At 46.4% G+C, this 16,857-nt stretch overlaps 1 protein-coding gene across 1 annotated transcript in view; it reads right to left on the bottom strand.

The window, feature by feature from the left end:
* LOC137571262 (cytochrome P450 2K6-like) overlaps positions 1-16,857 on the bottom strand; it is a 113,842-nt gene that overhangs the window by 80,650 nt on the left and 16,335 nt on the right. Inside the window, exon 2 of the mRNA XM_068280141.1 lies at positions 15,305-15,492. Within this exon, the coding sequence (XP_068136242.1) occupies positions 15,305-15,487 (183 nt within the window). The 5' untranslated portion in view covers positions 15,488-15,492. The remainder of the gene's footprint in view (positions 1-15,304; positions 15,493-16,857) is intronic.

The following is a 16,857-nucleotide window of genomic DNA, read 5'->3' as shown; positions in this document are numbered from 1 at the left end:
ACTCCTTCACTATCACTACACTATTGTTAAAATCATTAATTAGCTTGAGGTCATTGTGTGACAGTCAGAAAGTGTGCTGCAGGCCTGCTGACCTACCAAGTGCTGTACACAGTGATAAACCGAAAGCTGTTCAGTGATTAACCCCTTCACTATCACTACACTATTGTTAAATCATTAATTAGCTTGATGTCATTGTGTGACAGTCAGAGTGTGTGCTGCAGGCAGCTGCTATGTGTCTGTGTGTGTGTTGTGCACAGACCAGGCCAGCTGCTGCCTGCTGGCCAGCTATTAGCCTTAGGTATAGATTAGGTTAGGGATTAGGGGATAGGATTACTGTGTTATTGTGTAGTTAGTACTGTAGTACTGCAGTCAGTGCTAGTAGTTGTTAGAGTAGTAGTACTACTGTGTTAGCTTACTACAAAACTGCTGTGCTGCAAGCAGTGCCAGTGTGACAGTTAGTGTCTTCTCCTCTGCTGTCTGTCACTTGGCATGTGCCACTTGCCAAGTGCCACGTCACGTGCAAAGTGCAAAGTGCCATGTCACGTGCAAAGATCCACGTCACGTGCAAAGTGCCATGTCACGTGCAAAGAGCCACGTGCAAAGTGCCACGTCACGTGCAAAGTGCAAACTGCCACGTGCAAAGTGAAAAGTGCCGCATGCAAAGTGCAAAGTGTCACCTGCAAAGTGCAAAGTGGCACTTTGCACTTTGCATGTGACGTGGCACTTTGCACGTGGCACTTTGCACTTTGCATGTGACGTGGCACTTTGCACGTGGCACTTTGCACTTTGCATGTGACATGGCACTTTGCACTTTGCCAAGTGCCAAATGCAAAGTGCCAAGTGCCAAATGCAAAGTGCCAAGTGCAAAGTGCCAAGTGCAAAGTGCCACATGCCAAGTTCCAAGTGCAAAGTGCCACGTGCCATGTGCCACTGCCAAGTGCCATGTCCGGCATGCTCCTGGCACACGTTACACCTGCTGCTGCTGCATTGCCCTGCTCCTGCTGCCTTTGCTGCTCCCACCGCCAGGGTACCACAGGCCACTGCTGCTGTGCTGACACCACCTATATTTAACCCAAAACACAATTTCTGCTTAATTTTTTGGAGGTGTCTGAGCTGAAAACTGCCATGTCCCAGTTGTGCGGTCTGACTCTGGACACAATGTGGGCTGCACGACTGCTGTCTGGAACCTAGGCCTGATGTTAATTGACAGCTATTTTTTTTTGGGGGGGGGGGGATTTAAATCCCCACATCATCAATTAGTGTTCCACTTTAAAAAATAATGATGCTACATGCCTCATTTACCATAAAAAACATTTTTAAAGCAATTTAAAGGCCACTTCCTGGTTTTCTATCCGGATGTCCGAATTTGCCCGGATATCCCAGATACTAGGGTCGGATATCCAATTCAGATTTGGATTGGAAATTTTTGAAATCGGACATCTGACCCGGATTGGATATCTGGGTATCCGAATCCGAATCGGATCCGGATTTTGAAAAGGGGTATCCGAGCAGCACTGATTAGGAATTTTGTAAAGCCACCCAAACATATATGCTGAAAAACATACAGGAAAGTTAATTGGCATCCCCCTAAAATTGGCTCTAGACCATGATACATACACTTCATGATGCATGCCTGGACATATAGCTATGGTCGGGACTAGATTGTGAGCCCCTCTGAGGGACAGTTAGTGACAGGACAGTAAACTCTGTACAGCGCTGCATAATATGTCGACGCTATATAAATACTTGAATAAATAAATAAAATTAAAGAGGAATGTAGAAGAAAGAATAGAATGTAATACATTATTCAGGGTAGCCAATTTTACATTAATTATCCTGGTTTCTGCATCAAAAAGATTTTCTATATCAATGTATTGCTGTATATTGGTATGTAGCCCCGCCTACCCAGTGATTCTTAGCCTAGGCTGTTTAGTTAACCACTTACCGACCGCCTAACGCACAGAGGCGGCCGGGAAGTGGACCCCGCAAGGACCAGCTCATGCCCAAAGGCGGCGGTCCTTGTAGGGGCATGGGCGGAGCGATCGCGTCATCCGTGACGCGATCCTCCGCCGGCGCCTGTCACCGCTCGCCCGCCGCAACATCCTGCCAGCTATACGGAAGCGCCGGCGGGATGTTAACCCCGCGATCGCCGCATACAAAGTGTATAATACACTTTGTAATGTTTACAAAGTGTATTATACAGGTTGCCTCCTGCCCTGGTGGTCCCAGTGTCCGAGGGACCACCAGGGCAGGCTGCAGCCACCCTAGTCTGCACCAAGCACACTGATTTCCCCCCCCCCCTGCCCCAGATCGCCCACAGCACCCCTCAGACCCCCCCCCTGCCCACCCCCCAGACCCCTGTTTGCACCCAATCACCCCCCTAATCACCCATCAATCACTCCCTGTCCCTATCTGTCAACGCTATTTTTTTTAAATCTCCCCCTCTGCCCACTGCCCCCTCCTGATCACCCCCCACCCCTCAGATTCTCCCCAGACCCCCCCCAGACCCCACCCCCCCTGTGTACTGTATGCATCTATCCCCTCTGATCACCTGTCAATCACCTGTAAATCACTGTCAATCACCTGTCAATCACCTGTCAATCACCTATCAATCACCCATCAATCACCCCCTGTCACTGCCACCCATCAATCAGCCCCTAACCTGCCCCTTGCGGGCAATCTGATCACCCACCTACACCAATAAATCGCCCGCAGATCCGACATCAGATCACCACCCAAACGCAGTGTTTACATCTATTCTCTCCTCTAAACACCCACTAATTACCTATCAATCACCCATCAATCACCCCCTATCACCACCTGTCACTGTTACCCATCAGATCAGACCCTAATCTGCCCCTTGCGGGCACCCAATCACCCGCCTACACGCTCAGATTGCCCTCAGACCCCCCCCCTTATCAATTCGCCAGTGCAATATTTACATCTGTTCTTCCCTGTAATAACCCACTGATCACCTGTCAATCACCTGTCAATCACCCATCAATCACCCCCTGTCACTGCCACCCATAAATCACCCCCTGTCACTGCCACCCATCAATCAGCCCCTAACCTGCCCCTTGCGGGCAATCTGATCACCCACCCACACCAATAGATCGCCCGCAGATCCGACATCAGATCACCACCCAAACGCAGTGTTTACATCTATTCTCTCCTCTAAACACCCACTAATTACCCATCAATCACCCCCTATCACCACCTGTCACTGTTACCCATCAGATCAGACCCTAATCTGCCCCTTGCAGGCACCCAATCACCCGCCTACACGCTCAGATTGCCCTCAGACCCCCCCTTATCAATTCGCCAGTGCATTAGTTACATCTGTTCTTCCCTGTAATAACCCACTGATCACCTGTCAATCACCCATCAATCACCCCCTGTCACTGCCACCCATCAATCACCCCCTGGCACTGCCACCCATCAATCAGCCCCTAACCTGCCCCTTGTGGGCAATCTGATCACCCACCCACACCAATAGTTCGCCCGCAGATCCCCTCCCAAGGGCAGTGTTTATATCTGTTCTCTACCCTAAACACCCACTAATTACCCATCAATCACCCCCTGTAACTGCTACCTATCAGATTAGACCCCTATCTGCCCCTAGGGCACTCAATCACCCGCCCACACCCTCAGAATGCCCTCAGGCCCCAGCCCTGATCACCTCGCCAGTGCATTGCTTGCATCTATTCCCCCCTCTAATCACACCTTGAGACACCCATCAATCACCTCCTGTCACCCCCTAGCACACCTACCCATCAGATCAGGCCCTAATTTGCCCCGTGTGGGCTCCTGATCACTCGGCCAAACCCTCAGATCCCCCTCAGACCCCCTTCCGATCACCTCCCCAGTACATTGATTGCATCTATTTTCCCCTCTAACCACCCCCTGAGACACCCATCAATCACCTCCTGTCACCCCTCTAGCACTCCTATCCATCAGATCAGGCCCAATACAACCTGTCATCTAAAAGGCCACCCTGCATATGACCGGTTCCACAAAATTTGCCCCCTCATAGACCACCTGTCATCAAAATTTGCAGATGCTTATACCCCTGAACAGTCATTTTGAGACATTTGGTTTCCAGACTACTCACGGTTTTGGGCCCGTAAAATGCCAGGGCGGTATAGGAACCCCAGAAACTGACCCCATTTTAGAAAAAAGACACCCCAATGTATTCTGTTAGGTGTATGACGAGTTCATAGAAGATTTTATTTTTTGTCAAAAGTTAGTGGAAATTGATTTTTTTTTTTTCACAAAGTGTCATTTTTCACTAACTTGTGACAAAAAATAAAATCTTCTATGAACTCGCCATACACCTAACGGAATACCTTGGGGTGTCTTCTTTCTAAAATGGGGTCACTTGTGGGGTTCCTATACTGCCCTGGCATTTTAGGGGCCCTAAACCGTGAGGAGTAGTCTAGAAAACAAATGCCTCAAAATGACCTGTGATTAGGACGTTGGGCCCCTTAGCGCACCTAGGCTGCAAAAAAGTGTCACACATGTGGTATCGCCGTACTCAGGAGAAGTAGTATAATGTGTTTTGGGGTGTAATTTTACACATACCCATGGTGGGTGGGAGAAATCTCTCTGTAAATGGACAATTGTGTGTAAAAAAAATCAAACAATTGTCATTTACAGAGGTATTTCTCCCACCCAGCATGGGTATGTGTAAAAATACACCCCAAAACACATTATACTACATCTCCCGAGTACGGCGATACCACATGATTGGCACTTTTTTGCAGCCTAACTGCGCTAAGGGGCCCAAAGTCCAATGAGTACCTTTAGGATTTCACAGGTCATTTTTGTTTCAAGACTACTCCTCACGGTTTAGGGCCCCTAAAATGCCAGGGCAGTATAGGAACCCCACAAATGACCCCATTCTAGAAAGAAGACACCCAAACGTATTCTGTTAGGAGTATGGTGAGTTCATAGAAGATTTTATTTTTTGTCACAAGTTAGCGGAAAATGACACTTTGTGAAAAAAAACAATTAAAATCAATTTCCGCTAACTTGTGACAAAAAATAAAAACTTCTATGAACTCACCATACTCCTAACGGAATACCTTGGGGTGTCTTCTTTCTAAAATGGGGTCATTAGTGGGGTTCCTATACTGCCCTGGCATTTTAGGGGCCCTAAACCGTGAGGAGTAGTCTTGAAACAAAAATGACCTGTGAAATCCTAAAGGTACTCATTGGACTTTGGGCCCCTTAGAGCAGTTAGGGTGCAAAAAAGTGCCACACATGTGGTATCGCCGTACTCGGGAGAAGTAGTACAATGTGTTTTGGGGTGTATTTTTACACATACCCATGCTGGGTGGGAGAAATACCGCTGTAAATGGACAATTGTGTGTAAAAAAATCAAAAGATTGTCATTTACAGAGGTGTTTCTCCCACCCAGCATGGGTATGTGTAAAAATACACCCCAAAACACATTGTACTACTTCTCCCGAGTACGGCGATACCACATGTGTTGCACTTTTTTGCACCCTAACTGCGCTAAAGGGCCCAAAGTCCAATGAGTACCTTTAGGATTTCACAGGTCATTTTGAGAAATTTCGTTTCAAGACTACTCCTCACGGTTTAGGGCCCCTAAAATGTCAGGGCAGTATAGGAACCCCACAAATGACCCCATTCTAGAAAGAAGACACCCCAAGGTATTCCGTTAGTAGTATGGCGAGTTCATAGAAGATTTTATTTTTTGTCACAAGTTAGCGGAAATTGATTTTAATTGTGTTTTTTCACAAAGTGTCATTTTCCGCTAACTTGTGACAAAAAATAAAATCTTCTATGAACTCACCATACTCCTAACGGAATACCTTGGGGTGTCTTCTTTCTAAAATGGGGTCATTTGTGGGGTTCCTATACTGCCCTTGTATTTTAGGGGCCCTAAACCGTGAGGAGTAGTCTTGAAACGAAATTTCTCAAAATGACCTGTGAAATCCTAAAGGTACTCATTGGACTTTGGGCCCTTTAGCGCAGTTAGGGTGCAAAAAAGTGCCACACATGTGGTATCGCCGTACTCAGGAGAAGTAGTATAATGTGTTTTGGGGTGTATTTTTACACATACCCATGCTGAGTGGGAGAAAGATCTCTGTAAATGGACAATTGTGTGTAAAAAAAATTAACAAATTGTCATTTACAGAGATATTTCTCCCACCCAGCATGGGTATGTGTAAAAATACACCCCAAAACACATTATACTACTTCTTCTGAGTACGGCAATACCACATGTGTGGCACTTTTTTGCAGCCTAACTGCGCTAAGGGGTCCAAAGTCCAATGAGCACCTTTAGGCTTTACAGGGGTGCTTACAATTTAGCACCCCCCAAAATGTCAGGACAGTAAACACACCCCACAAATGACCCCATTTTGGAAAGTAGACCCTTCAAGGTATTAAGAGAGGGGCATGGTGAGTCCGTGGCAGATTTCATTTTTTTTGTCGCAAGTTAGAAGAAATGGAAACTTTTTTTTTTTTGTCACAAAGTGTCATTTTCCGCTTACTTGTGACAAAAAATAATATCTTCTATGAACTCACTATGCCTCTCAGTGAATACTTTGGGATGTCTTCTTTCCAAAATGGGGTCATTTGGGGGGTATTTATACTATCCTGGAATTCTAGCCCCTCATGAAACATGACAGGGGGTCAGAAAAGTCATAGATGCTTGAAAATGGGAAAATTCACTTTTTGCACCATAGTTTGTAAACGCTATAACTTTTACCCAAACCAATAAATATACACTGAATGGGTTTTTTTTAATCAAAAACATGTTTGTCCACATTTTTCGCGCTGCATGTATACAGAAATTTTACTTTATTTGAAAAATGTCAGCACAGAAAGTTAAAAAAAATCATTTTTTTGCCAAAATTCATGTCTTTTTTGATGAATATAATAAAAAGTAAAAATCGCAGGAGCAATCAAACAGCACCAAAAGAAAGCTTTATTAGTGACAAGAAAAGGAGGTAAAATTCATTTAGGTGGTAGGTTGTATGAGCGAGCAATAAACCGTGAAAGCTGCAGTGGTCTGAATGGAAAAAAAGTGGCCGGTCCTTAAAGAGGAACTCCAGTGACAATAATTTAATAAAAAAAAGTGCTTCATTTTTACAATAATTATGTATAAATGATTTAGTCAGTGTTTGCTCATTGTAAAATCTTTCCTCTCCCTGATTCACATTCTGACATGTATTACATGGTGACATTGTTACTGTGGGCAAGTTATGTAGCTGTTTCTAGCTGCTCTGGCTGTTACAGACAGCTTTAAACAGCCATTTTCTGTCTGTGAACATTGTTACATTGTGGCAGTTTGCCCAGAGTACCGCGGTATTCAGAGCCTCTTGTGGGAGGGGTTTCAGCACAAAATTAGTCACACAGCGCCCCCTGATGGTCTGTTTGTGAAAATCATTCTATTTCTCACGTAAAAGGGGGTATCAGCTACTGATTGGGATAAAGTTCAATTCTTGGTTGGAGTTTCTCTTTAAGGGGTAGAAAGCCCTAGGTCCTCAAGTGGTTAAGTAGGATTTCTCCTCCCAGAGCATTTTGTAAGACTAGGGGTGAGGAAGATGTTAGAGTGGGCAAAAACTGACAAAATAATTTATAAAGTAATATTGTAGAAAAATAATCAATTTTATTAATTACTGTATTTTTTGGCGTATAAGACACTCTGGGATAAGACACATCTAGGTTTAGATGGCAAGAACCAGGGGGAAAATATATATACTAAACATGGTGCATCCATGTTCCAGGAGTATCTTGTAAATCTTCTCCCCCAATTGTCAGCAAAAACTCGGTATACAGAGACTCCAGACAGGGATGCTCATCCGGATTCCGGATATCCGGGTAACCCGGATATCCGAACTTTATTACGCGTTCCGGATCGGATTTGGATTCCGGATAACTATCATGCGCATAGTTTGACACATGACCCGGATATCCGCGGTTTTCTACCAGATATCCGAATCCGATTACTATTCGGTGGCAAAAAAGACCACCACCACCTCCCTCTCCCGTCTTCCAGGGATTTGTAGGCTGTCAAAAGCAAGTTCACATACATTGGGCAGGAATCAAACCCAAGTCAACTGCTTGGAAGGCAGCTATGCTCACCACTATACCACCAACACTACATGCTTAAGCCAGCCTAGCATGTACCATTGTGATATACCCAAGAGAAAAATGAGCTTGCTTATTTGCCTAATTTGCTAGATGAAAGTAGTGGGACACATGGTGATACTGCTTACAGGCTTCAATTCAAGACTTCAAAATCAGAAAGATCATGTACCCCCCTGGATGATGCTGGTGTAACACACAAAGCAAAGGACAGCAATTTGAAGTCTGGAAGATTCCAGGGCAAGGGTGAGAAGGATGAAAAGCTAGGTGGCCATGCAACCCTTCCTGCTAACCTAATGCTTACTTGTGGCTTACAACACATTGGGCCTGATTCACAAAGCGGTGCAAAGTGTTTGCACGCGAGTGAAAACCCCTTTATCACGCCTAAACTCAGTTTAGGCATGATAAGAAGAAACTCGCGCGAATTTTCCGCGCGCAAACTTTTGCGCGCGTGAGCGCGCAGGCGCGTGCGCAGCACCTGGCACTACGCGCGAAGCTCCCATTAAGCCCTATGGGACTTTGCGCGCGCGCGTTCACGCGTACGCACATACGCGCGGTAGCTTCCCGCGAGTTAGAGCACAAAGCGGTGATAACTTTGCTAGTGCAAAGGTTATCACGGCTTAAGTCTTTTAGGCATGATAACTGAGTTATCACCGCTTTGTGAATCGAGCCCATTGACTTAAGACTTTACCAAATCCAATGCTCCAATCTGGGGAAGCTTCGCTGTTTGCTGTTTTGTTTTTTTTTAAGTGTGGTGTCACAGTTAGTGTTGGGCGAACAGTGTTCGCCACTGTTCGGGTTCTGCAGAACATCACCCTGTTCGGGTGATGTTCGGGTTCGGCCGAACACCTGATGGTGTTCGGCCAAACTGTTCGGCCATATGGCCGAACTAAGAGCGCATGGCCGAACGTTACCCGAACGTTCGGCTAGCGCTGTGATTGGCCGAACGGGTCACGTGTAGTGTTGGGCGAACATCTAGATGTTCGGGTTCGGGCCGAACATGGCCGAACTCCGAACATAATGGAAGTCAATGGGGACCCGAACTTTTGTGCTTTGTAAAGCCTCCTTACATGCTACATACCCCAAATTTACAGGGTATGTGCACCTTGGGAGTGGGTACAAGAGGAAAAAAAATTTAGCAAAAAGAGCTTATAGTTTTTGAGAAAATCGATTTTAAAGTTTCAAAGGGAAAACTGTCTTTTAAATGCGGGAAATGTCTGTTTTCTTTGCACAGGTAACATGCTTTTTGTCGGCATGCAGTCATAAATGTAATACATATAAGAGGTTCCAGGAAAAGGGACCGGTAACGCTAACCCAGCAGCAGCAGCACACGTGATGGAACAGGAGGAGGGTGGCGCAGGAGGAGAAGGCCACGCTTTGAGACACAACAACCCAGGCCTTGCATGAGGACAAGAAGCGTGCGGATAGCAATTTGCATTTTGTCGCCATGCAGTCATAAATGTAATACAGATGAGAGGTTCAATAAACAGGGACCGGAAACGCTAACCCATCACAGATGTTCATTGTTCATGTTACTTGGTTGGGGTCCTGGAGTGTTGCGTAGTCGTTTCCAATCCAGGATTGATTCATTTTAATTTGAGTCAGACGGTCTGCATTTTCTGTGGAGAGGCGGATACGCCGCCGATCTGTGACGATGCCTCCGGCAGCACTGAAACAGCGTTCCGACATAACGCTGGCTGCCGGGCAAGCCAGCACCTCTATTGCGTACATTGCCAGTTTGTGCCAGGTGTCTAGCTTCGATACCCAATAGTTGAAGGGTGCAGATGGATTGTTCAACACAGCTACGCCATCTGACCTGTAGTCCTTGACCATCTTCTCCAGGCGATCGGTGTTGGAGGTGGATCTGCACGCTTGCTGTTCTGTGGGGTGCTGCTGCATGGGTGTCAGAAAATTTTCCCACTCCAAGGACACTGCCGATACCATTCCCTTTTGGGCACTAGCTGCGGCTTGTGTTGTTTGCTGCCCTCCTGGTCGTCCTGGGTTTGCGGAAGTCAGTCTGTCGGCGTACAACTGGCTAGAGGAGGGGGAGGATGTCAATCTCCTCTCTAAAGTCTCCACAAGGGCCTGCTGGTATTCTTCCATTTTGACCTGTCTGGCTCTTTCTTCAAGCAGTTTTGGAACATTGTGTTTGTACCGTGGATCCAGAAGGGTATAAACCCAGTAATTGGTGTTGTCCAGAATGCGCACAATGCGTGGGTCACGTTCAATGCAGTCCTAGGCCGAAGAGGTCATAGCCTAGGGTCACAAAACCTGTTTATTGGGCAATTTCAATGGTGGCGAGTCTGACGTACATAAATCGCAGCAATGGCCGTTAGCAACGTCTGAATCTCACGAAATGTCTCATGCAGGTAGAAGACATATTGTTAGACTTGGGCTCCAAAAATGGGTTCCCTACATCTCTGCAAACCAGAGTTACAGGGCTCCAAATTTGGTAAAATCCCCCATAGGCTTTCATTGGGCCTCCTATTTACAGTTCCAAAATCTCACATCTTTTCAAAGGGCAATGGCTCAGCAGTACCAAATTTTCTAGCATTGTAGGGACCCTTAGGGGGAACATGACTGGTGAGTTTCGGGCCCCTAGGCCGAAGAGGTCATAGCCTAGGGTCACAAAAACCTGTTTATTTGGGCTATTTCAATGGTAGTGATGGTGACGTACATAAATCGCAGCAATGGCCGTTAGCAAAGTCTGAATCTCACGAAATGTCTCATGCAGGTAGAAGACATATTGTTAGACTTGGATTCCAAAGATGGGGTCCCTACATCTCTGCAAACCAGAGTTACAGGGGTCCAAAATTGGTAAAATCCCCCATAGGATTTCATTGCCTCCCTATTTCACTTTCCAAAATCTCACATCTTTTCAAAGGGCAATGGCTGAGCAGTACCAAATTTTCTAGCATTGTAGGGACCCTTAGGGGGAACATGACTGGTGAGTTTCGGGCCCCTAGGCCGAAGAGGTCAAAGCCTAGGGTCACAAAAACCTGTTTATTTGGGCTATTTCAATGGTAGTGATGGTGGCGTACATAAATCTCAGCCATGGCCGTTAGCAACGTCTGAATCTCACGAAATGTCTCATGCAGGTAGAAGACATATTGTTAGACTTGGATTCCAAAGATGGGGTCCCTACATCTCTGCAAACCAGAGTTACAGGGGTCCAAAATTGGTAAAATCCCCCATAGGATTTCATTGCCTCCCTATTTCACTTTCCAAAATCTCACATCTTTTCAAAGGGCAATGGCTAGAAAACTTGAAGATTGCATTCAAAGCTAAGCAGGCTGCAGAGTGGTGCAGCGTAAGTGTGCCAGGCCCATAACCCAGAGGTTGATGGATTGAAACCATACTCTGCTAGGCATGATTTCATTTTTGCACCTCACTTTATCGCATGGGCAAATTGGTTTCCATAGCTCTGTAAGAGAAAGTGTAATAAGGGTCCTGCCGTAACATAGATATTAGGGTAGCTAAGACTACTCCTGGGCCTTTCTTGTAGTTGAAGAGATGAGTGAAATGGCTGGCTTCAGCCTGTAACGTTAGTTGACCTGGGTTCAATTCCCAGCCAATGGTGGTATAGTGGTGAGCATAGCTGCCTTTCAAGCAGTTGACCTGGGTTCAATTGCTGGCCAACGTATGTGAGCTTGCTTTTGATAGATTTGGGGCGAACGGTTCGCCTGCGAACGGTTCCATGCGAACTTCCGTGGTTCGCGTTCGCGTCCCGCAGGCGAACGTTTGCGGAAGTTCGGTTCGCCCCATAATGCACCATGGAGGGTCAACTTTGACCCTCTACATCACAGTCAGCAGGCCCAGTGTAGCCAATTAGGCTACACTAGCCCCTGGAGCCCCACCCCTCTTATATAAGGCAGGCAGCGGCGGCCATTACGGTCACTCGTGTGCCTGCATTAGTGAGAGTAGGGCGAGCTGCTGCAGACTGTCTCTCATAGGGAAAGATTAGTTAGGCTTAGCTTGTTCCTGGCTGCATACCTGTTCTGTTCAGTGAGCCCACCATACCTGTTCTGTTCAGTGAGCCCACTGCATACCTGTTCAGTGAACCTGCCACTGCATACCTGTTCTGTGAACCCACCACTGCATACCTGTACTGTGAACCCACCACTGCATACCTGTTCAGTGAACCCACCACTGCATACCTGTTCAGTGAACCCACCACTGCATACCTGTTCAGTGAACCTGCCACTGCATACCTGTTCTGTGAACCCACCACTGCATACCTGTTCTGTGAACCCACCACTGCATACCTGTTCAGTGAACCCACCACTGCATACCTGTTGTGTTCAGTGAACCCGCCACTGCATACCTGTTCTGTTCAGTGGACCCGCCACTGTATACCTGTTCAGTGAACCCGCCACTGCATACCTGTTGTGTTCAGTGAACCTGCCACTGCATACCTGTTCTGTGAACCCGCCACTGCATACCTGTTCTGTGAACCCACCACTGCATACCTGTACTGTGAACCCACCACTGCATACCTGTTCAGTGAACCCACCACTGCATACCTGTTCAGTGAACCCACCACTGCATACCTGTTCAGTGAACCTGCCACTGCATACCTGTTCTGTGAACCCACCACTGCATACCTGTTCTGTGAACCCACCACTGCATACCTGTTCAGTGAACCCACCACTGCATACCTGTTGTGTTCAGTGAACCCGCCACTGCATACCTGTTCTGTGAACCCACCACTGCATACCTGTCCCAATTTGCCATCCAACTTCTCTCCTGCCCTGCCGCAAGCGTCCTGTCAGAAAGAACCTTCAGCGCAGCTGGAGGCATTGTCACTGAGAAGAGAAGTCGCCTAAGTCACAAAAGTGTTAAGTACCTCACCTTTATCAAAATGAATGAGGCATGGATCCCGGAGGGCTGCTGCCCGCCCCAAGACTAAGTCAGTCCCCGCACACACAGCATCTCTGCCTGCACGCTGTGTGACTGGCTGCCTGGCCTGCCCCAAGAAGACTAAGTCGCTCCCAGTCCCTCCACACAGCATGTCTGCCTGCAGGCCGCTTGACTACCTTCTCCGCCACCACCAACAGGGTCCGGGACTCCAGGCGGATTGCTGAATTTTTTAGGCCGCTGCTAGCAGCGGCCGCTGTAATAATTTTTCTGGTGCGTGTACATGACTGCCTAATTTTTCTGGCTGCACTGCGGGCAGCTGCAACAACAAAAGAAAAGGCATGTACATGCGCCCATTCCCCTTCATAATCATTACCTTGCCGTGGTGAAGGGGCTTGCGTATCACAATGAAGCAATGACCGGCGCCTAGATGAGTGTCTCGGGGGGCACACAAAAGATAATAAGGTCGTTGCTTCATTGTGGTCAGACCAAATTTGATCAGCTGGACAGTCACTGTTCTGTCATTCAGCTACATCAGCCAGGTGACCATATGGGCTGTAAAGCCACCAAAACCTGCACTCTCGCCATGGTGCACACCAGTCCAGCACGGCCGTCACTACACAAACAGCTGTTTGCGGTGCGTTACACGGTGAGTTTGGTGTGTCAGTGTGAAGCAGTACCTTAATTACACTACCTGATTGATGTATACACATGCAAGATGTTTTAAAGCACTTTAGGCCTGTCATTTAGCATTCAATGTGATTTCTGCCCTTAAAACGCTGCTTTGCGTCAAATCCAGATTTTTCCCGGGGACTTTTGGCGTGTATCCCACTCCGCCATGCCCCCCTCCAGGTGTTAGACCCCTTGAAACATCTTTTCCATCACTTTTGTGGCCAGCAGATTTTTTTTTTCCAAAGTTCGCCTCCCCATTGAAGTCTATTTCGGTTCGCGAACTTTTCCGTGAACCGAACGTTCCGCGGAAGTTCGCGAACCCGGTTCGCGAACCTAAAATCGGAGGTTCGGCCCAACTCTAGCTTTTGACAGCCTACAAATCCCTGGAAGACAAAATCAGAGAGAGAGAGAGGTGGAGGGTGGAGGTTTTTTTTTAAGTTGAAAAACATTTTTAAAGCATTTTAAAGGGCACTTCCGGTTTGTCTATCCGGATATCCGAATAGGTCGGATATCCGCGGATAATGCGTCCGGATATCCACGTTCACGCGGATATCTAAAAGGTCAGATTCGGATATCCGAACCAGATCTGGATAACTGGATATCCGGATCAATTCGGATTTTAAAAAGTACTATCCGAGCATCCCTGGCGCCAGAGTAGAGTAAAACGTTTTAAAAGACACTTAAAACCAGAGGGGGATGCTAGGGTGGACTTACCTCCCTCTTACAAAAAAGAAAACTCACTTGAGTCTCGATAAAACAGAATTGACAAATAATTTATTTAACTTCACAAATGCAACGCGTTTCGCGGGCGTGACCCCGCTTCCTCAGGCAAAAATGGGAGCACAACTCAGTGGGTCAAGCAATAGGTTTGAGCGCCTCTGTGGAGGGGTGCATCCCCATCTACTATCTATAGAGAGCGCCATTATTCGCAGCCTCGCAGGCGCCATTTTCAGATGGATCCGCTTGCTAGTGCTTGGCAGAGGTGGTGGAGGCAGCCTCTCTATGGAGTCCCATCTGCTCAGATGCATCAAGGTACGACTTTTTGTCACCTAGTAACACCACCGCGTATTAAACAATAAGAAACCTGGGGCCTTATGCAATAAACTTTTTCACCTGAGTTTTCTCCTAGGTCATATTTTAACAAGTTGAAAATAAAATGCCTTTTAAACCCCCAGCAAGCAAACAAATACTCAAAATAATTTTGACAATACCTTTCCACCTACTTTTTGGTACTTTTTCCATTGCAAAGTGCTAAAAAGTGTTTTTAAATTAAAGATGAAAATTCATCTCCTATTTCCTGGGCCCATATGCAATTCACTTTTTCTCCTGAGTTTTCTCCTAGGTGATATTTTCACAGCTTAAATGCATTTAAAGCCACCAACAAGCAAAACAATACTCAAAATAAATTAGATAGTACTTTTTCACAAACTTTTGAGTACTTTTTCAATTGTAAAATGCTGAAAAGTTAGTTTAAAGAAAAGATGAAAATTATCTCCTAGGAGATAAATCAGGTGACAAAGTTAATTGAATATGGGCCCTGGTGTTACTAAAGCTACATCCGACTGCAGGAAATGACAGCTGAAGGGCACTGTTGGCTGGCAGCCGAGAGGCCATACATTACATGCTGCCTATAGTAGAACGCTTAATATGTTACCTTGTGAAATGTCAGGTAAGGTCTCTTCATATCTAGCATGTGCATATTTCCAATGATTGGCCAGCGTGGTGGTCCAGGAGGATAGAGTGGGTGGAATATTCTCTTCCTTCCGTACAAAACTATGGCCAGGAAAACACAGGTGATGATGGAGAGGACAGTGGTGAGTGGATCCGTAAAATACATATCTGCTGTAAAAGCAGGAGAAGGAAACAGAAATTCATGTTACTAAACAAGTTACACAGCATAATTACACAGATTCATGTTTAATGGAATGCATGGAAATTTTCATAATGCAATTCTGCTTTGGGGACTGACTGGAGCAGCCACCTAAAGTGGATCTAAACTCAGAACTTTCTCTGCTCCAAAAGATTATCCACAGCATAATAACCTTTAGGGAAATCACACCTCTAGGGTCAGATATGACCACAGGAGAGGGAGATGGGCAATGAGATGCTATCACCTATGGTTTGCATGTAAATGTGCTGCTAATATTAGGCAGCTTGGAAAGCGTACATACAAAAAGGGAGCCTGGAAAAAATATATATCCGAAATTATAAGTTTTTCTCTAAAATGACATTTTCCATTTAGAGTTTATAAATGAAAATCAAGTGCTCGCAAGGGCAGGGTCATCCTCCTAATGTTTACTGTTTTTGTTGCAATATTTGTGCTGCTTGAGACTCTGCTGCTGCTGTTTTGGTTGTACCCATGTCCCCCATTGTCATCTTATTGTGCATTGTAAAGTGCTGCGGAATATGTTGGCTCTATATTAATAAAAAAAAATTAATAATAATAAAAAATGTTGAATAAACGGAAATGAAACGGCTAAAATACCGTCTATAACAAAAACCAATATTTACACTTGTTTTAACCATCGTAATACAATTGTAGATATTAGAGGTATTTTACTGCGACTATACCTAACTGTACTCTCACACAAATCTATCCCTAACCCCTCGGACCCCTCCACCCTTTGTGGAAATATGCATAATGTAATAAATTGTATATATTACAAATATTTTACTGTAACTATACCTAACCCTACTCTAACACAAAACCCTCCCTGTACCTGTCCCTAACCCCTAGACCACCCCTGGTGGTGCCTATCCCTAACCCCTAGACCCCCCTGGTGGTGCCTATCCCTAAAACCCCCCTGGTGGAGGCTAACCCTAAACCCCCCCTGTTGGTGCCTAACCCTAAATGCCCCCCTGGTGGTGCCTAACCCTAAAACACCCCTTGTGGCGTCTAACCATAACCACACCTCAGGTGGTGCCTAACCCTAACCACCCCCCTAGTGGTGCCTAACCCTAAACCCCCCCTGCCTAACCCTAACCACCATGCCCGTTTCTAGCCCCGTGCGGGGCGTGCCACCGCCCGGGGCGCTGTTGGGAGGGGGGCGCTGTAATGGAGGGGGGAGCCTCAGATGTATAGTGAGCAGCAGCAGCCAGGGAGGGAGCGCCGTATACAACTCACCTCCCTGGCTCCAAGCGCTGCTCTCTTGTCGCCGGTCTTCTCCTCTCTGCATACACGCTTATACACACGCTGCTTCCTGTTTA

This window comes from Hyperolius riggenbachi, chromosome 4, assembly GCF_040937935.1.
Source record: "Hyperolius riggenbachi isolate aHypRig1 chromosome 4, aHypRig1.pri, whole genome shotgun sequence".
In the NCBI taxonomy this organism is placed as follows: domain Eukaryota; kingdom Metazoa; phylum Chordata; class Amphibia; order Anura; family Hyperoliidae; genus Hyperolius; species Hyperolius riggenbachi.
This window is presented reverse-complemented; position numbering and strand designations above follow the sequence as displayed.